Source organism: Hoplias malabaricus, chromosome 13, assembly GCF_029633855.1.
Source record: "Hoplias malabaricus isolate fHopMal1 chromosome 13, fHopMal1.hap1, whole genome shotgun sequence".
In the NCBI taxonomy this organism is placed as follows: domain Eukaryota; kingdom Metazoa; phylum Chordata; class Actinopteri; order Characiformes; family Erythrinidae; genus Hoplias; species Hoplias malabaricus.
In genome coordinates, this window is record NC_089812.1 from 21,991,046 (window position 1) to 22,016,760 (window position 25,715).

The following is a 25,715-nucleotide window of genomic DNA, read 5'->3' on the forward strand; positions in this document are numbered from 1 at the left end:
TTTTTTTGACAGCAACTTGTAAAGTCACAGCTGCCAAACATTTCTTTACATGCAGAAATGTAGGATCTTTAGCACTGAATAGTGAATTCCCTACATATTTGGGTCAGATCAGGTCTAGTATCATCCCTTGAAACTGTCTGTGCCTATTAACCAGCTGTATCTAATAGTCCAGATTTATGTTGGTAATTCACATCAAATTTGAGCTATATTTCCACTGATGTTTTCAAAATGCTCTGGTTTCAAGCACAATTGTTGAAATCTTTCATTCATACTGTTTAAATTAGAGCTTGATCTAAAACAGAGACATTTTAGGTCCTTGAGGGACAGCAGAGTTTTTCCTAGTTTTCTTAGATTTCTGTCAGCCCTGCAAAAGTCTTTTTATCAGTGGTAATCACGTGCCTTGCCAAACCAAGTACATTTTTAAGATTTTGGCTTAACTTCCGCTATTCATCATGATGTAACTTTTAGCCCACATCAACCAATGAAAAATCTTGGGGTAAAGAATAAATGTGTGTATTTCATCCCTGGGTCCTCTCTGTTTGAAAGGTTTTGGTGGATGTGATGAGGACTCAGAGTTTGGAATCCGCCCACTCTGTATCAAAGAGCTCCATTAAAACTTTAAAGGGTTCAGAATTCACATTAATTACCTGCTTGTTCTATGCACCCTCACTCTCTGTTCTTTCCACTGCAGCGCAGGGACGTTGCCTGTGACGTTTCGCTGCCTGGAAGAGAACCTGAAGATCGATAAGCGGGTCACTCGGTTTGTGCTGCCTATCGGGGCCACCATCAACATGGATGGCACGGCACTCTACGAGGCAGTGGCAGCTATTTTCATCGCCCAGATGAATGGCATTGATTTGGACGGAGGACAGATTGCCACTGTGAGGTCAGTCTGTGCAAATCCCTTTACTGGCTTGTAACGTTATGTCTCACCTGCCACATTAAATATGTGATGCAAAATAGACTAATAAAGTAAGAAACAAACAGACAAATGCTTCACAAACATTTGTGATATATTTTAAGACTGTACAATAAAGACTTATTATTTTTAACTTGAGCTGCTGGTGACCATTTCTGTTAAAATGTATTTAAAAATGTAGAAAGTATTAAAGAGACTTTAGCACTGGAGGAAAACAACACTCTTTTTCTCCCCCCCACATTCAACCAAGAATTATTTCAGTCTACACAGCCACATGACTGACTTGCTGAGACAAGAGTAATATTTGTGGGCAGCCTTGACATTGAACACTGGATATAAACCATATTGACAACAGATGGCACTGTATTTTATTTTATTTTATTTTATATGGATGAGGCAGGGTGACAAACCTCATGCCCTTAAAAGCAATAACTTCATCATCCACCACAGATTTAATGTATTTAATGTTAGAGGAGTGCAGATCTATGTGTCCTCTGGTGTCTTAAGTAAGGCAAGTGCCTGGGCTGTGGTGGTGATGATGATGACGTGGTATAATATTCACGTTTAACTAAAGGTGTGCATTGTTCTGCATGGCTCTCCAGTGGTAAAAACAGGGTTCTACACACTGGAACCCCCACTCCACTCATATTCAGGCTCATCAACAGAAGCCTAAACCACACTAAAACAGCCTATTTACAAGAACATGTTGTACACCAGGTCGTTCAAAGTGATTACCGGGTTTCAAATAAACTTGGGAAGCATCTTTCCACTTTGTCTTCTGATGTAAATCTCTAGATAGAGGAGTCCCAGCATGTACACAATCACACTACATAGAGTAAAATACAACAGAGTAGAATCAGAGCTCTCCTGTGCTCCACATCTTCTGTCACTGTAGAAATGATGCACAAGTCGTTGTCTCCTGGTGCTGTGTTATTTTTTGGGGTGCACTCGAGAGCTTATAACCCATGTTTATTTTTGAAAATGATTGTATACTTTTTTTTCTAGTCACATTTTCGTGGCAAGAAAAAAGTACATAGCAGAACTTTTCACTTCAAAATGGGTGGCACAGTGGTGCTGCAGGTAGTGTTCACAGGTGTGAGTGTGTGTGTGTGTCCAACGGTGTGAGTGACCTGGTGAGTGTGTAAAACTGTCCAAAGGTGTGAGTGTGTGTGAGTGACTGGGTGAGTGTGTGAAACTGTCCACAGGTGTGAGTGTGTGTGAGTGACTGGGTGAGTGTGTGAAACTGTCCACAGGTGTGAGTGTGTGTGAGTGACTGGGTGAGTGTGTGAAACTGTCCACAGGTGTGAGTGTGTGTGAGTGACTGGATGAGTGTGTGAAACTGTCCACAAGTGTGAGTGTGTGTGAGTGACTGGGTGAGTGTGTGAAACTGTCCACAGGTGTGAGTGTGTGTGAGTGACTGGATGAGTGTGTGAAACTGTCCACAGGTGTGAGTGTGTGTGAGTGACTGGATGAGTGTGTGAAACTGTCCACAGGTGTGAGTGTGTGTGAGTGACTGGATGAGTGTGTGAAACTGTCCACAGGTGTGAGTGACTGGGTGAGTGTGTGAAACTGTCCACAGGTGTGTGTCTGTGAGTGAGTGTGTGATGGACTGGTGATTTGTTCAGTGTGTATTCCTGCTTTACAGCAAATTATTATGGGTCCACTGCAACCCTGAACAGGATGAAACAGTTACAGAAAATGAATGAACGAGTCCTTCCTGACGTTTGTAAACTAAACAATAAAGTCAAACAATGATAACAAGTCACGTCTGGTGTGGTATTGCGTTCATCTGTAATGTTTATGTGTAATGGTAGACTTTCTCGTGTACATTAGTAAAAATAAATCTTCCTTCCTTTTACTTTAGAATTACTGGTGAAACTCTTATGTAAATATTCATATAAAATATTTTATTAAACTGGTTACCTTTTGTTTTATTTATCTGTCTCACCGGGACAATCAGTTTTATTGAACTTTTTGTTTAGTATTGTCTTTGTTATCAAAATATTCCTTCAAGAAGTCAGCATGTGTCTGATGATGTGTGTGTGTGTGTGTGTGTGTGTGTGTGTATCAGACTTTTATTGACACAAATGAACAATTGTGACCTAGTGACCTACCTCTGTATATATATATATATATATATATATATATGGTGCTCAGGAAAAGTGGGTGTGATAAATGCTAAGAAAAACAACTTCACTGTCAAATAAAAATCTCTTGGCTTTATCAATACTTTTAAACTAACTTTATAACTGAGTGCTGAAGTAACAGTAGCACCCTGTAAATAACATCAGTCAGTGACAGTTGCTTTAAATAATGTATATTCAATTATTGAAAATGTGTTTATTAAATTTTATTGACATTGAAATTTTATTGAAACGTTTTATATTGTGATATATATTGATAGTGACTTATTACCCAGCCCTAGTTTATTCGAGGTGTCATTTTTATATTAATATACAGACATACAAAATGTATGTTTATACTAGTGTAACAAATAAGGTCATGTCTGCACCTTTGCTACCAGTTTCACACTTTTCATTGTCTCTCCATCATATGCATCTATCACACCTCCATCCCTCCATCCTACCATCACATTTCAGCTCTGTTTTATTTGTTTAGCCCTTTTCACATGTGCACATAATCGTGACCTCACTCTATTAATCTGTCTGTGTATTTGTTCTGCAGTATGACTGCCACTCTGGCTAGTGTGGGAGCGGCCAGTATTCCCAGTGCAGGACTGGTCACCATGCTGCTAATCCTCACAGCTGTGGGCCTCCCAACCCAGGACATCAGTCTGCTCATTGCTGTGGACTGGCTGCTGTGAGTCAATACACTCCAGGGTGTGTGTGGGAGGTTGTGTGTGTTTCTTTGATTTTAGGTTTATCTGTTAACCATTAATCGCTGACTTATTGTTGCTTATCGTCAAAGGATTTCCCAAAATGTTGCACTCCTATCAGTGACACATTCATTGTTGACTTGCCTCTTTACTACTTCACACCTTCTGAAACCAAACAGTGACTATGAGCTCAAAGTGCAGAAAGTCAGCCTTGGGCTGAGGGTATATCCATATCTTTTCATTGCTCAATCTTGGAATCTTTTTATACAAATTGCCACTCTAAGGGGACAGTAAGAAGGCCAGTTTAAGCAGCTGTTTTAAGTTCCTGGGTGTTTTGGAGGTGTCATTAAACTCTTTCATAGTGCAAATGCTCCTCGGGTGATTTTATGTTTGGGGACTCATTTGATTAAAACAAAAACATTACATATATTTCCACTGAAATTTACCCAGGTGCATTAGTTGTGTTGCAGTGTTACACAATGAATAATATATTGATTAGGATTACAAGCTACAGCTAGTCTCTCTACCACACACCTCCATGGGTCCTGGGTTCGATCCTTGCCTTGCCTCACTGTCTGTGAGTTGTCCTTTTCTGTGTGGGTTTCCTCCACTTGCTCCAACAACACAAGGATCAATTATTCTTTATTGTCAAATACAACACATTAGTTTGTGTATTGGCTGTGTTGGTTGGTGTGCGAGTGTGTGTGTGTGTGTGTGTGTGTGAAATTGTCCAGTGTGTTTCTGCCTTGTACTCTTTGTGAAAACCATTATTGGTCCCAGAATCACATAGACAACTGAGCAGGCAATGGTCACATTGTTAATTATCAGCTGACGCAGGGACATTTGTAGAATGGTCGATGATTCCAGTGTTGTTTAAATAATTACGATGTAAATGACCTCAGAATTAACCTGCTGTTCTAAGCTGAAATACAGAATAAAAACATAAATCAGATTTTATTTGCTTATAGACTGCACTCTTGTGTATGTGTGTGTGAGTATCACTTCTGAAGCATTGTTTTTACACTGGTAATGTAGCTTCTCCTGGACTTTTACATTATCATATTTACATAAAGATGTTTTTGGTCATGTTATCTTGGTCCTAAAGGCTTCTTAAGCAAAAGAAAAGAGCACATAGTTGTTTCTTGTTGTGCCACTTGTGTGTGGTGTGTGTGTGTGTGTGTGTGTGTGTGTGTGTGTGTACAGAGACAGAATGCGTACCTCCATCAACGTGGTTGGTGATTCGTTCGGGGCAGGGATCGTGGACTTCCTGTCGAGAGCAGAGCTTGCTCAGATTGACGGCGAAATTCCTCTCTCAGACGAAGAGTTTGTCCCTCCTCCTCCTTTACTGACCGACATCGACCTGATTGACCCCCTGTGTCCACCCGAACTTCCCCCACGCTCCCCTCGGCCCCCAAAACAGAACCACCACCACCCCCCATCTCTGAGCCAGTCTCAGTCTTATTCCATCCCTCACTCGCCTCGCTCCGTTCGCACTCCTTCTCCTCGCTCTATCCGTTCTCCCTCGCCTCGCTCCGTCTGCTCACACTCCCCCCGGCCCTTCCGCACACACTCGCCCTGCCTCCTGCGTCGCGCAGAGCCGGGCTACAGCGCCCTGCCCTCCATCGACAACCAGGTGAGACACAGCTCACAGATCAGTCCAGTAATATTGGAAATATAAGAGTTTTGATGAATTAGTAACCAGTTTTGTTGTATATTCATTTATTTTTTTATTTAAACAATACATGTTTGTCTTTGGGGAGTGACAATATGCTGAAAATGCCACATTGACGTTCTCTTTAAGAGCAGATTCATGTTTTTTCTCATTTTGTCACAGTTTACCTGTCTGCATTAATTGATTTGTCAGCATCAAATTTCGAAAAGAATAATTCACCATAAAGCCTGTAGTTACCATAAAGCACCATATTCATAATGTGGTATAAGCATAACTGAGGAAACAATTGATACATTTTCACTGATACTCAGTGAACACACATGGTGGGCAGCCATGTTGGTGCCCAGAGAGCCATTGGAGGTTAGGTGCCTTGCTCAAGGGCACATCATCCACTGTTCCTACACTTCCTACTGCCCCCCAGTTTCCCTTCGTTTAGAGGGGACTGAGGGGACTTCTGTCACCTTTAGGCCACAGTTGAACTACATACTGTATTTTTTTAAACTCCCTTATATTTTTAAAATGATGGTTTCAGGAAATTGATACTGACAAATCCATTAACATACACAGGCACATTTAGTTTAAATGATAAATAAGCTCTATATAAATAAGCATTTATATAGAACTTGGTTTGTACACAGGCATCAGCTTCTGTAATTTGTTGCAGACCACGTGTGCTCTTTGTGTCTTCAGGTTCCCACACTGCCCCGTGGCTACAGAGAGAGAAACCGAGAGAGAGTGCGAGACAGAGAGAGGGAGAGACTGCGGGGGCGAGAAAGAGACAAGGAGAGCGAGACGGAGGAAGAAGAAGAAAAAGAGAGGATGATGATGGACGAGGGGAGCGATGGCGAAGAGAGTGATGACACTGCTTATGACCGAAGTCATGCCATCCAGCCCTGTGACCTCCCCTGAGGGCTTATCAGCCCCACACACTGCCCACTTTACATTAACCTCCCTTCAGGTGAAACGCAGGCTGCTGAGAGTCTCAGCTGGAGCAGGCTGGGCTTCTGCTTTGACATTATGTGATCTTTTAAATGTTTGTGAATGGGTTGAGAGGAATATTAGTCTCTGGTTTATTAAGGAATACTTTGGCAACAATCAAATCTACACAATTTTCTTCTTATTCCACATACAGTTGATCAGCCAAGATAAACTGGAGCTCCATCAAAGCCAAATTTGCATCATTCATACTGTATATGTTGTTCAGTAATCTCTAATAAACATACAGCATGTGACGTGGTATGTTTTACTCTAGACATCTAGTTTTCAGTGTGCTGATTGGTTTAGTACAGGGTCCAAATCTTCCCCATAGGCAGCTGTGAGGTCACAAAGGTCTAGACCCTAGGTCTTGTTGTCTATATCAAACTGCATGAATGCATCCTTAATTTACACCTTAATTGTTTAGTGTCTGTTTGTTAAGAGAGAGGCGTATCGTCAAGACCTTCACTGACAGCAGTTGAAATTTACTCTTACATGCTGTAGCATTGGTCCTAGTCCACAAAGGAAAACAGTTAATTGAACATCTTTGTCCTGCTTTGGTCAAAACACTACAAGGATCAAACCCCACAGTAGATTTCTCCCCCTGTCTAAACAGCCCTGTTCAGAACGCCTACTTTCAGTGCTTGTTCCTTTAAATCATAATGAGCCACCCGTTGTCCACCCCGACCCCAAGCGCACAGTGGCGAGGAGCAGAAGCTCTGGTTTTTAGCCGTTTTCTCTCTGTTCCCTTTCCTCTCCGTTCTTGTTTTCTTTGTTTTGTGCATTTAACCTCGTCTTTGCGCTCTCACGTAAAAGCTTGACCAGCGCTGTGATTGGACAGATTCAGAGGTGGAGGCGAGACAAGTGTCTGCACTCTTCATAAGAAGAATCAACAACAAAATCAACAACTTGTTTTATCCCGTGTTTACAGACTTAGGCAGACCACAAGAAAATGACTGGGTTGTTTTATTTTACATTGTGTGGATTGGTAGGTGCTGAATGTCCCCAACTTAATGTGCACATTCTTGAAAAAAACATAGCTTTATATTAGCTTTTATTTGGTCTCATAACCTAAGTGCAAACTACAGTTTCAAACACTCAGCATGTCTTGGCTGATTGTCTGCACTAGGGGTAAAGGGAACAACGGAGTACATTTGATTTCTTGCTGAAATATTCCTTTAATGTTTTGCCCAAGCCATGTCTCAAACAAATTGTGAAGCCCGATTCTGAGTAACATAATGACACACTAACTTTGGTTTATTGGTAGTGCAGTCCTGAAGTTGTTCATTATGTCTTTATGAGAGTGATTCAGGACCAAGCCCGACCATTCATTCCTGTAAGCGCTGGTCCTTATCACCTCTTTCTTATTGGTTTATGAAGCCGTGTTTAAACATGGGGTCTGCCGGATCAGATGAAAGCTGACGATTTCTGTCCCTTTTTTCACCCTTCCTTCATCATGTACGTCACACATGGTACATAAACCCTTCCATTTGTTATCCCACTGAGTCAGTCATTCTCTTTCCATTGAAGACCATGTCCAGGTCTAGGAAGGACGAGAAACAAAAACATAAGGTTGCTGTCATCGTTGCAACAGGGAGTGCACAGACTGCCCCCTATGTCCTACCCATTCTGCCTATTTCCTTGTTAGACTGACCTTTACACATGGCCAAAACACACAATATTGCTATAAACAGACATTCTGATGAACTGATATAATTGCAGTACACTTCTGCTCTGGATTCTGTTGTTCTCAGCAGGTCACTCCACTCTTGAAACTCCTTTTCAGTTATTGAATGTCATTGGTGTTATAATAGATAATTTATTTATGTTGATTTAATTTGAATTGTATTATGGATAATATTTCATTTCTGTGTGCTGTATGCTACAGTGGGTCATTAGTTGTTCAATTTTTCTTAACTACACTCAAACCAGTTTTATTTTTTCAGATCTGTGTATACTTGTCACGTCTCTACTCTTTCGTCTGATTTCTGTTTTTCTGAGAGTTTGTTGTACGATAGGTTTGCTCTGATTTGTCTTTCTCTGTCTCTCTCTGAAATGCCTTTCGTCAGATGTTCCCCGTTCCTATGTAGCTGGCACATCCAGCTCAAGTGTAAACTGTATGTAATAAAATCTTAGAGGATTATTTCAATTACAGCTGGAGTATGTCACTTTATTTCTTTTGGTGTGTTGGGGTATGTGTACAGTGCTATGCAAAAGTCAGAGACCACCACGCTGTCATTTAATCATTCTCTTTCAAAATGGCCATTAAATACATGTTAATATTGTATTTCATTATATATGTATAGTATTACATTATATTCTGAGCAGATATAAAATAAACTATTTGTGTAAGGGACGGAAATGAGAGAAAAAGGGAGAGTGTGTGTGTGTGTGTGTTGGACAGTGACAGCCATTTTCATTTCATTTATTTAGTTTTATTGGAGCAATCTTCAAGCAGGATTTCATGTAAATAATCAGTGAGCATGCACCAATATCTGGCAGATTGCTAATATTTAAATGAGACAGACTGACCAATTGGGAATCCCTTCATTTACAGAGAAATCGAAATAAAAGCAGTTCCAAATCAAGCGTCTCACAAAAACTTAAACTAAATCCCGAACACACTTTGGGGTGGTTTTCTAGACAGGGATTAAGCCTACACTTGTAATCTTTCATTATAGAACTGTGTCATATTAAACAATATAATAAAAACCTGGAGATGAAATTATTTTTAAATTTACAATTATAATAAAATAAGGTACAATTATGGTCCCTAATTAAAGGTACAAATATTTGTACCACCTCAGAGACAGCAAAAGGTACCTCCACAGTGATACATTTTCTGACGGTGAAGTCTTGTGATTTTTCCATTGAAGGAAGGATATAGTCCTGGACTAGGCTTAATCCTTGTCTGGGAAACCACCCCTATGTGTTTAGCTAAGAAGATGTGTGGTTTTCTGTTAAAGTTCCTCTCCTGGTCATTGATTATCCCCTTAAGAACTTGCCTCTGTTTAGAGAAACAGGTGTAAAAGTGATTTACAAGATAAAAGTCACCTAATGCCTTAGAAACTACACATTCACCTTTATTCAGTACGCACGGATCCATGAATATGCAGTTAGTTCCTGCCTCTATCTCTGCCCATCCCTCTACTGCTCGCCAGCAGCTGGAAAGCCCCACCCTGTGAGTTGACATGATTGGTTCCTTAGGTGTGTGATGTATGAAACCCTGTCTTTATAAATCAGTGTTTCTGAGTGTGTGTTTTGGGGCGCTGCAGTTTCAAAGCAGTGTCCATCTTTTCTACAGAACCCTTTAAATATTAAAAACAAGCTACAGTTTTAGATTGAGATGTTTTAAGTCCTATCAAGCTTTAATAAAAATAATAAAAAGAGCTCATGGACAGAGAAATTACTTGATGCAGATATTGCGACAGGCGCACAATGGATGCAAACACGCGCGAGACAAAGACACAAAGAGACATCAACACACTTAATCCGCTCAAAGGAGAGTGAGAGTGGATGAGAGCTGAAGAAGGAGAGGCAGAGCAAGGGATGAAGGGTACGGCAGATGGCTGGAAAGACGTCAATCCCACTCACTCTCCTCAGACAGCGGTGGGATGTGGGTGGGAGGGCGGAGGGGATGTCGGGTGACTGACGTTAGACCGGACTCCCTGGACGTCACAGAGAAGGAGAAAAGATTAAGTACAGATGCTGAACAAGGAGCAGAGTGATGTCCCATGGAGGTCAGACTCGCCGTCAAACATCCACTCGGATTTGGGCTGCCGGGATGAAGAGAGCTGAAGTTCAGAGTTAATCCCAAAAACACTCACACAGTTCCGTCACCAGATCCACACCAGAACACCACAGAAATATGCGGACCGTGCAGACTCCAAATCTTCAGTCATGTTCATATGCAAACGAGGAGAACATTTGTTTTTAGGGCTTTGTTTTGTAAAAGAAAACTATTCTTTACTCTTTAATGTCAAGAGGATGTAATTAACTACAGGCGTCTAGATTTTAATGTTGAGACGTTTGGTGTAAAATGAAAGGTTTTCCCCTGACTTTCTAAAGTCAATCTGAAATGGAAATTGGAACACAGAAATTAAACAAATCCAGTCTCACTGATGTTCTGTTCGAGGGATCACATAACTTACTTGAACTTACCCCGCCTTGGCTCACTGGACCCACCGCGACCCTGAACTGGATAAGGGTCACAGACTATGAATGAATGAATTATTCCCAGACTTGGCTCACTGCCAGGTTACCTCCAAGTGCTCCAGTTTCATCCCACAGCACCCCACAGTGTGTGAAACTGTGCAGATGTGTTAAGACCCCAGAACTGTGTTCTCTCGAAGAAAACATGGTATAATTTGTAACATTTAAACAATTATTTGCCGGTAGTGTAGATATGAACCTGCAGATCATAGCCTCTACACACAGTCAATTACAAAGCAAATTGTAGCTGTTTAAAGAAAAACGTGTATCTTCATGTTTGTGGATGTTTCATTTACTACATTATTTGAACACAGCAGATGTCCTTCACACTGTGTGAAAATGCCGTGATGAATGGACCAATCGAAATCCTCCACAATGACTAGCTATAAAAGGTTTATACATTGGCCTCCATTGAAAGTTAAGGTTATTTCCTTCTCCAATAAATTGACTATTTTGGAGATACATGTTTTTCTTTGGACAGTGAGGATAAGAATATTATATTGATTTATTTGTGGTGCCCCCTATAAGTGGTCTAAGTGCATTGCAGGATAACCCTCCTATCTTTTCCTAGTGAGAACTGCTTTTACAGCCACAATTAATCTCCATTATTGGCCTTTCATATTCAGTCACTGCTTCCTCCAACCTACTAACCCCCAGCCTGAGCGGAAATGTTTCACTACAGTGGGCCATTAAAGAGTCGTGAAGGAACTGGAAGTGGCAGCAGTCTCAAAGCCTCGTGGCTCCGATGACAGTTCCTTGTTAGCCATTGCTTGTTAGCCCTGTTCCTGTAAACTTCCTGAGAACGACTTTATCTGTTTACCTATTTGCATATCAGTGCGTGACTCATGGCCACAGTATATAAAGCAATTTCATGGTCATTGCCACCAGACTGTGAGGCTGATGTTTATTTTTCCCTTCTCCATTTTTAGTAGCAGGTAGTCTGTACCTTCATCCATGATGCTGGAATACCCCTCCTCGTCCCTACTTTGGCTCCTCCCCCTCTTCTGTGTCCTCTCTCTCCGTCCATGTGGCTGTGTGCCCGCGGACAGTGTGCTGGCTCCTTTCGCAGGCCTGGTCAGAGAGCGTCTGCTGTACACAGGTAAAAACCCTTAGACCTTATTCCTTAACCTTGTACAAACGGGAGTTGTTTAGCTTGGTGTGTGAATGCTGATATTTTAAATCAGATTAGAGCCACTTTCATAAGTGCTCCTAGACCAGCTGTGAACCAATCAACCACAAAATTAAAACCACTCACAGGTGAAGTGAAAAGTGAATGACATGGATTATCTTGTTCCAGCGGCAAGCGAAGAGTCAGTTCTTGAGGTTAATGTGTTGGAAGCTGGAGAAAATGTTTGGGGGTGTTCCCAGTGTGCAGTAGTTAGGACTGACCATCCTCAGAGAAAAGACAACTGGTGAACAAGCCACAGGACCATGGTGAGCCGTGTGTACTTCAACCTGTTGCAATTGACTTTCTAGGGACCACTTTTGGTAGGTGCTAATTACAGCATACTAGAAATCTGTTTTTAAGGAGATGCTCTGGCCAAAACATTATGAACATCACTATGTAGCTCTTGTCAAAGCTGCTTAATTCCTTACGCTGACAATTTCCCCTGCTTCCAACATCAATTTCAACAATATTCCAAAATATCACAATTTTCAAATTGCAAGAGTTGCAGATTTATTTCTAGCCTGTGTTTCCAAGAACAAAGTTACCAACTTTTAAATGGGTACATTGGTCCTGAATATAGAGCAGTGTGTTTGGATAGTGGTGGACTAACTCTGATATAGAAGTCAAAGTCAGACCTTGGTCTTCATGGTTATAAACACAGGTCTGAGCCTTCATTTATAGAAAATTATTGCAATTTAGATTGCAATCGCAATTCAATATTGTCTCCACATCATTCAGGCCTGGCTCTTAATCATCTCAGAGTGTTTTGCTGATGCTCTCTCCCTCAGCCTCATTCATCATGGCTCACATAGCCAGACAAATTTCTGGAAAGCTGCAAGTGAAATTAAATGAATTAAATTATTTAATTATTTAATCATTTATTGATTGAATGATTCTAAGTGAGGGTGGCACGGTGGTGCAGCAAGTAGTGTCGCAGTCACACAGTTCCAGGGACCTGGAGGTTGTGGGTTCGATTCCCGCTCCGGGTCACTGTCTGTGAGGAGTTGATGTGTTCTCCCCGTGTCCGCGTGGGTTTCCTCCGGGTGCTCCGGTATCCTCCCACAGTCCAAAAACACACGTTGGTAGGTGAATTGGTGACTCGAAAGTGTCCGTAGGTGTGAGTGAATGTGTGTGTGTCTGTGTTGCCCTGTGAAGGACTGGCACCCCCTCCAGGGTGTAATCCTGTCTTGTGCCCAATGATTCCAGGTAGGCTCTGGACCCAGCGCGACCCTGAATTGGATAAGCGGTTACAGATAATGAATGATTATAAGTGTGGCCTATACCCTTAGTTGCCTGTAGTGCGTTGTGAGGGCTGTCAGAAAGTTTTGATTTGTAAAGCAGTGATTGAGTGTATGATATTGCTACAGCTTGTTCCAGCAGAGATGTTCCAGAGTTGTCCTTTCACACATGCAGTGAACTGCGGGAAATTTTCTCTGTCAAACACGCTCTCGCAGCAAGAAATGTTCCAAGTGCTTTAGGCACACGTAGGCACCTCTGCAGCGTGTGCAAAAGATACTCTGGGACATTAGCGCCCCTATGCACTGACTGGGACTCTACCTGGAGTTTTTACTTGGACACTGCCAGGTTAAAGTCAAAATAAAATCCAGAACAAATATTCTGGGTGTTAGCGTTCACAGTCTGGAGTATTTCTGGGTTACTGTGCATGTGTGAAAGGGGCTTATGAGACCAGAAACCATTTTTAAACTGCTGTTATTATCAGTAAATCAAAACTTGTGAAATTAACACCACACTTGATTTAACGTAATGATGATAAACTTAAATAACACTGGACTGCCATGTTGAGAAATCTGGAAAGTGTTAAACCAACACATTCACATACATTATCACACTAACTGTGATTGTTAATGATGTTATTTGTTTTTATTCTAATACTAGGTATTTATTAGTCTCTTTTCTATTTTGAGCAAATAAACACTGCTCAGATAAAGCATTGCCACTTTACTGCTTATACTTAGTTATGCAACTTTACTTTGATGTGTCATTGTCACATGTTAGTGATTTGTGTTTGTGTGTTTGCTGTTGTATTCAAACTCTGTGTGTGTGTGTGTGTGTTTCAGAGGACAGAACCCAAGGTCTTTTCCTGGAGATAGTTGGAGATGGTTCTGTAAAGGCCTCCCCTTCTCTAAGCGCTAACTGTGAGTGAATTTTACTCACTGCACACACTTCATACACCGACTCATCTCTCTAATGTTCTCTGTTAAGACCTTGTAACACTGTAAAGAGCATCGCTGGTGTTGTGCTGGATTTGGTTCTTGGTGTTTCTGAAACGGAGACTGGTTTCTGACTGATTTGGGCTGTTCAAAGTCATTCAGAAACTTTATGACAGTTTAGATAGCAGGTCAGTTCAGTGTGGCGGGTTTCACTCATTCATGACTTATCAAAGATGAGAGATCATAGACATGACTTTGTTAATAATTGAGCCCTTGCAACAAAGAACCATATATGTGACATATTTACTCAAAAAAAAAACCTTGAGTCTGAATTCACACTGTTTAAAGTCCTCGTTTTAAAATAAAGTGGTCACTAAAGTTTTTTTCTGTGCAGGAATCTGTTTATTTGTCAATAAAAATCACCCCAGTCCCAGCCTCTCTCCTCTGGCTCCCCATTCCCGATTCCCCGATTCGCGTTAAGGTCTTATTGTTAAATCCCTGAACAGTCTGATCCCTTCTCATATCATGGGTTTACCCTCCATTCCAATACAAGACCATGCAGATTCGCAAATTATTTTCACAGATTCCAGTCTTGACTAAAGCTCAAAGGTGACTGTACCCTCACACGAAGGGATCTTCCTCTCCTTGCCGATGTCCTGTTTTATTACTTTTTATCATGCTCCTGCTGCTGTTGCTCCTCGTGTTATTCCTATTTATGTTGATCCTCTTGCTTTTCATTTCATATTGTTCATCTGGTTAGATCCTCTTTTTATTTTTATTCTTATATTTTCTCTGATTAATTTTATGCCATTTTAGTTTCCCTTCCCTGTTGCTAGTTTTTACCTTTCTTATTATACTCTATCTATATATTTCTATCTATATCTTGCTTCTTTTTAAAGCATTTTAGGCAATTATTACTTGAACCTACAGTGGAACCTAGAGTTACGAAGTGTTCCGAATACGTGCAAATCAAGTTATGAGTAGAGGTGCGAGCAAAATTTCTATCCAGTTACGAATGTTTTCCCGAGTTACGAAGAGCTGATCTTCGGGATCCGACCGATAGTTGCCGTGGTGTTTGGTCACAGATTCCTCTTGCATCCAGCCACAACGTTCTTCTCACGTGTGGCCGCGCAGTATAAAGTCATATCTCGGTCATTGTAACGTTGCACAAGTGTTTTTAGTGGTTTAGTGGTAGAAAGTGCAATTGTAGTTTTGTTTAAAGTGTAAGAAAATCCTGTTATATACGCTTCGTTCATATGTATGTTGTATATGTTCTTTCATCTATTTATTTTGTTGTGTAATTCTAAGTTTTGTGTGAGTCTTACATACTGAAAAACATGCATTTTTTTATAATTTAGGAAATTTTGTGGACTTGTCAGAGGATAGGAACGGATTAATCCAATTTCCATTATTTTAAATGGGGAAAATTTGTTCCAGTTACGAGCAGTTCCAGTTAAGAACTCAGTTCTGGAACAAATTAAATTCATAACTTGAGGTCCCACTGTATGTCCATTTCAAATGAGGATGTGAAGCAAGAGAATTTATTAATAACCAGATGGTTTTGTATGCAGTAATTATGACTTGAAATGGGAGGGGGTAATGTTGGGGAAAGCTGGTTAAAATTCATTCATTCATTCATTCATGAATTATCTGTAAGTGCTTATCCAGTTCAGGGTCGCGGTGTGTCCAGAGCCTAACTGGAATCACTGGGCGCAAGGCGGGAATACACCCTGGAGGGGGCGCAAGTCCTTCACAGGACAACACACACATTCACTCACACCTACGGACAATTTTGAGTCTCCAAACCACCTAAGAACGTGTGTTTTTGGACTGTGGGAGGAAACCGGAGCACCCGGAGGAAACCCACGTGGACACAGGGAGAACACACCAACTCCTCACAGACAGTCACCCGGAGTGGGAATCAAACCCACAACCTCCAGGTCGCTGGAGCTGTGTGACTGCGACACTACCTGCTGCGCCACCGTGCCACCCCTGGTTAAAATTAGTGTTATTATTGTTTTTGTTATTAATGTTATTTTTTATTGTTATTATAATGTATTCTATTAAAAGTAACATATTTTTTAGGTGCTCTAATTCAACAGAATTTTAAAAATATTAATCAAGAAAGAGGATGCATTCTTCCTCTTCTCCACAGTGCAACACAGTTCTGTTTCTTAATGAAACGTCTGTGACTTGCTTTGGTCCAAACCCCACAGCAGTGTTCTCCCCCTGTGTAAACAGCCCTGTTCAGAACGCCCACTTTCAGCGCCTCTTCCTTTAAATGATATTGAGCCGCTCACTGTTCACCCCGACCTCTGCTAACTGCTAAGTTCCTTTAACTGTTTGCTCACACAGCCGTATTATTACGAGTGTTTAGGGTTTGTGACACAAAGAGATGATAAAACAACCTTCTCACTCCAGTAATAAATAACCACAAGGTGCCTGTTGTGTTGAAGGTGTCCTGGAGCTGTGGTCAGTAAAGTCAGGAGAGACAGTCATTAAAGGAGTAGAAACCTCCCTCTTCCTGTGTGTCAACCCAGAGGGACATCTCAGAGGACAGGTGATGAACCTTCATCCTTCTGACCTTCTTCATCAGTCTTCATCCCTCTGCTCCTCTTCATCATCACTCTTCACCCCTCTGCTCCTCTTCATCATCACTCTTCATCTTTCCCCTTGTTCCTCACACTCTTCATCCCTCTTCTACTCCTCTGCATCTCACGTGCAGGTTTTATCTCATTGTTTCGTCTGCTCTGTTTTAGTGGCATTACTCAGAGGAGGACTGCACCTTCAGGGAGCTCCTGGAGAACTTGTACACTCTGTTTCTGTCTCCACACACCCGCCTTCCAGTCTCCCTCCATTACAAACGGGCCGGGAAGAAGAGGGGTCATCTACTCTCTCGCTTCCTCCCACTCCCTTCCACTCTGTTTGTTAAAGGAGAGAAGGAGAGGAAGGAGCCTAGTGTGGATGTAAACTCTGACGACCCATTTGGGTTCGGTCTGGAGTCTCAGATTCACTACAGTCCGTCCATGCACAAGAAGAAGAAGAGACGAGGGTTGTTGTAGCCCCCTTTCTTTCAGCTCATGTTTATTTATCTATAGTGTTTCCATAGTGTGGATTCTATAGGGTTCATTTAACACCTCGGGAGGAACATCATGTTGCACCCTGGGCAAGACCCCTAATGCTGGATTAAACTACATCTGTAACACAGTAAAAAAGTTGTTAGCCACTCTGGAAAAGAGCATCGCCAAATGCTGTAAATGCTTAAATATTTAAGCTTTAGTCCAAAGGAAATGTGTTATATTATATATATTTTATATTTATAATATATTTAATTTTCCAAAGAAAATATATTTGTTATTTTTGTTAATTAGAATTCGTAAATACTGTTATGTATTTATTATTATGTATTTATTAATGTACCATTGAATTATATTTGTGCTATTAATATTTTGTTAAGTATAAAGAAGTAACAGCAAACTGAATTATTTATTAAAAATGCATTCCTATTAAATTTGACTATTCGTTTTGTAAAGTGGACATATTCTCACCTTTTCCTAAAAAAGAAAACAATTCTGGGTCTTAAGGAAACCTCTGTGACCTGCTTTGGTTAATTGAATATACAAATATGGTTCACACTAGTTTCTAGGATAAATACAATTCTGATACAACGTATACAAGGCATGTACACACATACACTCACACACAGACACACTCATACACACAGTACATGTACACACACACAGATTAGCTTATATAAGCCTGGGTTCTGGTGTTTTGACCGAGATTTTCAAGACTCTGTCCCAACTGTCATCTTAACTTCAGCCACCAGTGGGTGCTGTAGATCTGGTCTTGGGCCATTCAGCCTCTGCCCTCTGAAGACCAGTGCCATTATTTACCATTTCCACACAGACCCTAACATTAAAGCTGGTGAAATATTTCATGCAGCTGGTAGCATGTTGTGAAATGCATGCCACATAATTTCTGGCCACTTGACAGTTACATAAACCACAGTCACAACACATAGCAGTTTACAACTAGCATTTTTAAATACCACTCTATTGACCAGTGTTCAAATTCTTAACTCCCCATGATGGAAGCAGTGCACACATATATCACTCCTCCACTGCTTGTTTCCAAACAGAAATGTCCCATGAATATTAGCGCGCGTCTGGACTGCGTGGTGTAGACTGAAATGGGACGGAACAGGAGAGGAATCCGTGAAAGAAACCAGGGCAATGGTGCAGTTTCAATGAGCAGTAATTAGTTGATGCTGAGGACGCATCAGGGCCCATTACTGCTCACACTGCAGATGTGATGTGGCCTGAAGTGCCACAAACCACTTCTGAATGTGGCTTAAGTGACTGGATTTCCCCATCACATTTCCATGTATCGTGGGCTGGCATCAGAAATTGAATTGGAATTTATTGGGGGATTTTTTGAGAGTCACAGACGACTCAGAAAAGTATAAAATACAGCCCATTAAAGCAACACTATGTAATATTCTTACCTTAAAATTACTGCTTCAAAATCACTGTGATGCTTCACTGAGCTGTAATAGGGAGAATAGTGTCTCTGTTTTTGCTACTCCTGGATCAGCACTGCAGAACCTGCAGTATGTAACTTTTGCAGAAGGGTAGGAAACCACCGCTTCTTCCTCCTCCCCATTAATTTCAGTACAGTGCTATAAATATAAATTACACTAGGGGGTGCCCCAGGAGCAAAAAAATACAAAAACCCAAAAAACTAAATCTAACATAGTATTACTTTAAGTAAGTTTAGTTTCATTCTCCTCAATTTTGTTTCTTTGTTTTTATTTCACATTTTATATAATTTTTCATGTAGTATTTTTGCTTAAACCCTGTAAATTCTGAAATATGATCAAAATTTTAAACCTATTTTTCCTTTTCTTTTTAAAATCACCCCATAAAATGAGAAAAAAAAAAAAAAAAACACACAAAGGCAGGGCCAACATATTTCACACTGATTTCTACATCACGCGACACCCCCTCCCCCAAAATCCCTCTTTGCACCCCAGTCTCACCTGTAAATAGTTCACTAAAGAGAGTGGGTCGGACGTGAGGGTGAAGACAGCGTGTCCTGCTCCAGGATAAGGAACGTTGATGCAGTAGCTGGGAGGAAGTCTACCCCTTGTGCTCTGGGTATACCACAACTCGTACAGGATATAGTTACCGTATGGAAGAGAATGGAAGAAACAACTAGGCCCCTCAAAGCACAAGGGGTGGGAATCGGCTTATCACTTTCGCATCACCCCAGATGGAAATTGGAAGTGGAAGTAAGGACTTAATATTACTTACAAAAAGAGGGCTCCCCTGCCCATCCCTAAGCCCAGAGAGTCGCCATGTCTCTGGGCTCATCGGGTTCACAGCACCGGAGCCTACTATAGTCAAGTCAGGTATCCCAGTGTTTGATTTTCAACTTTTAATTCATCAGGCTACCAGGGCTTGAGGGCCTGGGATCACCTCTCCTAACCCGAGTCAAACTCTCTCTTGTTCGGCTAAAAGCACTGTCATTTGCCGTTCACATATTCATGGTACTATGGGATCTATGGAAGTCTTGTCAGTTCTCCCAGTGTCTCTTGTACAACTTTAATTTCTAGGGACTTCCAAAAGGGAGGCCACCCATTCCATCCCCTTAGCCCAGAGGGTCACCAGTCCTCGGGCTTATCGGTTCGCAACACCAGGGTCTAGGGAAGTCTAGAGTCAGTTCTCCCAGTGTCTCTTATAAGACTTTAATTTCTGGGGACTTACAGATGGGAGGCCACCCATATCATCCCCTTAGCCCTGAGGGTCGCCACTCCTCGGGCTTATCAGTTCGCAACACAGGGGTCTATGGAAGTCTAGAGTCAGTTCTCTCAGTGTCTCTTGTACAACTTTAATTTCTGGGGACTTCCAGAGGGGAGGCCACCCATACTATCCCCTTAGCCCTGAGGGTTGCCACTCCTCGGGCTTTTCGGATTCGCAGCATCGAAGCCTACCATAGTCAAGTCAGTTATCCCAGTGTTTGATTTGAACTTTGAATTTGTCTGACTTCCAGGGCTGGAGGGCCTGGGATCACCGGGGTCTATGGACGTCTTGTCAGTTCTCCCAGTGTCTCTTTTACAACTTTAATGTCTGGGGACTTCCAGAGGGGAGGCCACCCATATCATCCCCTTAGCCCAGAGGTTCGCCAGTCCTCTGGCTTATCGGTTCGCAACACCGGGGTCTATGGAAGTCTTGTCAGTTCTCCCAGTGTCTCTTGTACAACTTTAATATCTGGGGACTTCCAGAAAGTCGCCACTCCTTGGGCTTATAGGAATCGCAGCACCGGAGCCTACGATAGTCAAGTCAGGTATCCCAGTGTTCAATTTGAACTTGAACGATCGGGCTACGGATGGGTGATCCCAGTCCTGGAAGTCTGATGAATTCAAATACAGATGTGATGTGGCCTAAAGTGCCACAAACCACTTCTGAAGGTGGCTTAAATGACTGGATTTCCCCATCACATTTCACTTAAACACATCACTTAAACCCTGTAAATACTGAACTATGATCAAAATTTTAAACCTATTTTCCCTTTTCTTTTTAAAATCACCCCATAAAATGAGAGAAAAAACCCCCAAAACCACACAAAGGCAGGGCCAACATATTTCACACTGATTTCTACATCATGCGATGCCCCGCCCCCTAAACTCCTCACTGTGGAATAACTAATGTTCAGTGCTCATTGCACCCCAGTCTCACCTGTAAATAGTTCACTAAAGGGAGCGGGTGGGACGTGAGAGTGAAGACAGCGTGTCCTGCTCCAGAATAAGGAACGTTGATGCAGTAGCTGGGAGGAAGGTTTAGCAACTGAAACTCACTGAGCTTTAATAGAAAAGCCCTGAATGATTTGCAGCTCGAACGAGGTCCAGGAAACCTGACATGACCCAATTTAAATGAGACTAAGTCTGGAGCTGCTAAAATTGCATGAAAGTTTGGCCTTGTGAAGCCAGCCTGAGACAAGACTGCAGCTCTTGAAATAAACATAGATAGAAATATAGATAAACAGTAACACAACCATGTATAAACAGTCTTAGTCTTAGAAATATAAGAAAATAAAGATCCTCTTGCATGTGCTGTGCTGGTGTGAATGTGTGTGGACTAGGGATGGGGAGATTCACTGATTCACATCGGTGGTTCGGCACACATGTCTGTGATACGACTGCACCGGTAGATTCAAGTTGCATCGGGTTTAATTTGCGGGCGAATTTACGGTGCATCTCCTCTAGCCTTTTTGCATCGCAAATACCATGGTTAAATCGGGTGTTTTGTTTTCCAGTATCTATTCCTTATTCTAACGTATTTTCTGAGTCAACGTATTTTTTTATTGATTTCTTTTTTTTCTGAGGCAACATAAATGCACCATCGTGTCCTCAGGCACGGACTCAAGCACGCAGACGTACACAACAAAAATGGAAGGAAACGAGAACATTAGCAACGACAAAGAGATATTTAATGCACCAAAAAAGACACACAAATCAAACGTGTGACCATATTTTGGGTTTTTTTAAGCGAGGTGGTCAACTTAACAAGATGCACTCAAACTGCAAGCAATGCCGTGGGGCTATAAAATAACGTTAGTAGCATGACAAACTTGGTGACGGCCTGACGAACCTCCACGACAGCACGGAGTAGCAGATAAGTCTAGCAGACAATAGTATGTGTTGCAAATCATAATTTTCTCTATGCACATTTTTAATACTGCACTTTTGAAAACTGTTCATCTTATATGTTTTATACATTTTGTATAAATATAGACGGAGAATATAACTGAATAAATTCAACTGAATAAAATGTAATTCTCTGTCTCAATGTATTGAATTATGCATTTTTTATATTATGTATTGGTTTTACTCCATTGAAAACAACCAGATGCATACATCCCTCAGATCGTTACAGAGAGTAAAGCAGAATTGTGCTATTGAGTTAAGAAAACCGATGGGTTAGGCTAATACATCCTCAAACCTCAACTAGCTATATCGAATGATTACTTATCAAACCAAATCTTCTTATAATGAAGTCATATCGTTATCAAATCATTTTTGAATTGCATCGTATCCTGAACAGGAGTGATTTGTACCGCATCGTATCAACAAGGGTTTTCAGTGTATTGCAATTATATCGTATCGGTGGCAGTGTATCGAGATGCGTATTGAATCGACCATAGTGGTGAAGATATACATCCTTAGTGTGGACGTCCTCTGGGCTGGACGACTCCTGATTTGTCTCTTGTTTCTGTTTTGTGTGTATTTTATCTTCTCACTTCAAACTACTTCATCTTTATGTTATTTTTTGTTGAATAAAAGGACAATATTGTACATCTATTTGTAAAACCTATTTGTACACCTAATATTTAAAGCACTACCGCCCCTATGTGGGCGACCCACTCTATGGACCATAAACAGGTTTATGCTGGGACTACAAAGCAATGTGATTCTTCATCTCTAGGTTTATAACTTTATAAAAAAATGTTAAAAGAATAAATAATCACTTTCATAAACATGTTTTGCTAGATTTTGATGTTGGTCTCTTTTGGCCTGTACCTGTCTGTGATTTCTCCAGCTAATCCCATTTCTCTCTCTCTCTCTCTCTCTCTTTCTCTCAGACCTGAGTGACTGGTGGTTCTCTTATAAAGATGTTTCCTCTCCTCTGTTCTCCTGCCTGAATCCCCCCCATCTCCGTTGACGTGATTGTACTCCTGGCTGTCCTCGCACTCCATCTCCCAAATTTAGTAAGTAGCTGAATTTAGACACTATGATGGGGAGGGAGATGGTCAGCACCCCGGCGATGGCGCACATTGAGCCCACCAGCTACCCCACCGTTTCTGGGCACATGTGTGTGAGTTGGTGGGCTCTAAATTCACAAATGAATGTGCACATGCATTGAACAAGTCTTATATGTTCCACTTAAATATTTTCAATGGACACTGGGTGTGTGTCTTTGTGTTTAATAGAGATATTTCCAGAAAGTGAAGAAAATAATCTGTTTATTGAATATACAAATATGGTTCACACTAGTTTCTAGGATAAATACAATTCTGATACAACGTATACAAGGCATGTACACACATACACTCACACACAGACACACTCATACACACAGTACATGTACACACACACAGATTAGCTTATATAAGCCTGGGTTCTGGTGTTTTGACCGAGATTTTTAAGACTCTGTCCCAACTGTCATCTTAACTTGAGCCACCAGTGGGTGCTGTAGATCTGGTCTTGGGCCATTCAGCCTCTGCCCTCTGAAGTCCAGTGCCATTATTTACCATTTCCACACAGACCCTAACATTAAAGCTGGTGAAATATTTCATGCAGCTGATAGCATGTTGTGAAATGCATGCCACATAATTTCTGGCCACTTGACAGTTACATAAACCACAGTCACAACACATAGCAGTTTACAACTAGCATTTTTAAATACCACTCTATTGACCAGTGTTCAAATTCTTAACTCCCCATGATGGAAGCAGTGCACACATATATCACTCCTCCACTGCTTGTTTCCAAACAGAAATGTCCCATGAATATTAGCGCGCGTCTGGACTGCGTGGTGTAGACTGAAATGGGACGGAACAGGAGAGGAATCCGTGAAAGAAACCAGGGCAATGGTGCAGTTTCAATGAGCAGTAATTAGTTGATGCTGAGGACGCATCAGGGCCCATTACTGCTCACACTGCAGATGTGATGTGGCCTGAAGTGCCACAAACCACTTCTGAATGTGGCTTAAGTGACTGGATTTCCCCATCACATTTCCATGTATCGTGGGCTGGCATCAGAAATTGAATTGGAGTTTATTGGGGGATTTTTTGAGAGTCACAGACGACTCAGAAAAGTATAAAATACAGCCCATTAAAGCAACACTATGTAATATTCTTACCTTAAAATTACTGCTTCAAAATCACTGTGATGGTTCACTGAGCTGTAATAGGGAGAATAGTGTCTCTGTTGTTTCTACTCCTGGATCAGCACTGCAGAACCTGCAGTATGTAACTTTTGCAGAAGGGTAGGAAACCACTGCTCCTTCCTCCTCCCCATTAATTTCAGTACAGTGCTATAAATATAAATTACACTAGGGGGTGCCCCAGGAGCAAAAAAATACAAAAACCCAAAAAACTAAATCTAACATAGTATTACTTTAAGTAAGTTTAGTTTCATTCTCCTCAATTTTGTTTCTTTGTTTTTATTTTACATTTTATATAATTTTTCATGTAGTATTTTTGCTTAAACCCTGTAAATTCTGAAATATGATCAAAATTTTAAACCTATTTTCCCTTTTCTTTTTAAAATCACCCCATAAAATGAGAAAAAAACCAAAACCACACAAAGGCAGGGCCAACATATTTCACACTGATTTCTACATCACGGACGCCCCGCCCCTAAACCCCTCACTGTGGAATAACTAATGTTCAGTGCTCATTGTACCCCAGTCTCACCTGTAAATAGTTCACTAAAGGGAGTGGGTCGGACGTGAGAGTGAAGACAGCGTGTCCTGCTCCAGAATAAGGAACGTTGATGCAGTAGCTGGGAGGAAGGTTTAGCAACTGAAACTCACTGAGCTTTAATAGAAAAGCCCTGAATGATTTGCAGCTCGAACGAGGTCCAGGAAACCTGACATGACCCAATTTAAATGAGACTAAGTCTGGAGCTGCTAAAATTGCATGAAAGTTTGGCCTTGTGAAGCCAGCCTGAGACAAGACTGCAGCTCTTGAAATAAACATAGATAGAAATATAGATAAACAGTAACACAACCATGTATAAACAGTCTTAGTCTTAGAAATATAAGAAAATAAAGATCCTCTTGCATGTGCTGTGCTGGTGTGGATGTGTGTGGACGTCCTCTGGGCTGGACGACTCCTGATTTGTCTCTTGTTTGTTTTGTGTGTATTTTGTGCGTTTTTCATCACACAATTTCCTGTTTCTTTCTTTTAGGCTTTTCTCTCATGTTTGGAGAACCTTCAGTGGGGCACATCAACCCACTCCTCCAACTCCCCACACTCTCTCTTCAGCCCTGTCCACTCACTAAGGTTTACTGGCATTGACCTTATATAAATATAATATTATCCTGCCACCTAGTGGTCGCCTGTATGTAGCAGAGATTCTAAGAGTATGATTAGGTGTACAACTGAGTTTAATGGTAACTGTGTGGTACTCAAATGGATAATTGTTCTTATATATTTACAAATAAACTTAAAAGTAAGTATTGATACACTGCTTTCATGATCGTTAACATCAAGATCCCCATCTGTAAATCGTTTAAACCCAAACTCAAGAACAGAATAAGTCCATCACAGTCCTCTGCAGAGATTTTTCCTGATGGAGCTCATAACAAATGTAGCGCCCAATAAACTCTTCTCACTTCAAACTACTTCATCTTTATGTTATTTTTTGTTGAATAAAAGGACAATATTGTACATCTATTTGTAAAACCTATTTGTACACCTAATATTTAAAGCACTACCGCCCCTATGTGGGCGACCCACTCTATGGACCATAAACTGGTTTATGCTGGGACTACAAAGCAATGTGATTCTTCATCTCTAGGTTTATAACTTTATAAAAAAATGTTAAAAGAATAAATAATCACTTTCAAAACCATGTTTTGCTAGATTTTGGTGGTGGTCTCTTTTGGCCTGTACCTGTCTGTGATTTCTCCAGCTAATCCCATTTCTCTCTCTCTCTCTCTCTCTCTCTCTCTCTCTCTCTCTCTCTCTCTCTA

General features: G+C 41.1%; 2 protein-coding genes across 4 annotated transcripts in view; both read left to right on the plus strand.

Annotated features, from left to right (window-relative positions):
• slc1a9 (solute carrier family 1 member 9) overlaps window positions 1–8,536 on the plus strand; it is a 38,172-nt gene extending 29,636 nt beyond the window's left edge. For all 3 annotated transcript variants that reach the window (XM_066641855.1, XM_066641858.1, XM_066641856.1), the window contains 4 exons: window positions 692–886; window positions 3,605–3,739; window positions 4,959–5,388; window positions 6,118–8,536. In XM_066641855.1, coding sequence (XP_066497952.1) covers window positions 692–886; window positions 3,605–3,739; window positions 4,959–5,388; window positions 6,118–6,336 — 979 coding nt within the window. In that variant the 3' untranslated portion in view covers window positions 6,337–8,536. The remainder of the gene's footprint in view (window positions 1–691; window positions 887–3,604; window positions 3,740–4,958; window positions 5,389–6,117) is intronic.
• Window positions 3,637–17,235, plus strand: fgf21 (fibroblast growth factor 21). The gene is made up of 5 exons (XM_066641859.1): window positions 3,637–3,759; window positions 11,544–11,713; window positions 13,861–13,938; window positions 16,410–16,513; window positions 16,713–17,235. The coding sequence occupies exons 2-5, from the start codon at window positions 11,569–11,571 to the stop codon at window positions 17,013–17,015; spliced, it is 630 nt and encodes a 209-aa protein (XP_066497956.1). The 5' UTR covers window positions 3,637–3,759; window positions 11,544–11,568; the 3' UTR covers window positions 17,016–17,235.
• Window positions 17,236–25,715: the final 8,480 nt, after the last annotated feature.

Bases quoted from the DNA above. Each gene is read 5' to 3' on its own strand.
- fgf21 (XM_066641859.1), top strand. From the start codon at position 11,569: ATGATGCTGGAATACCCCTCCTCGTCCCTACTTTGGCTCCTCCCCCTC. The intron at 13,939-16,409 runs GTGAGTGAATTT...GTTGTGTTGAAG, and splicing joins CCCTTCTCTAAGCGCTAACT to GTGTCCTGGAGCTGTGGTCA. The intron at 16,514-16,712 runs GTGATGAACCTT...GCTCTGTTTTAG, and splicing joins AGGGACATCTCAGAGGACAG to TGGCATTACTCAGAGGAGGA.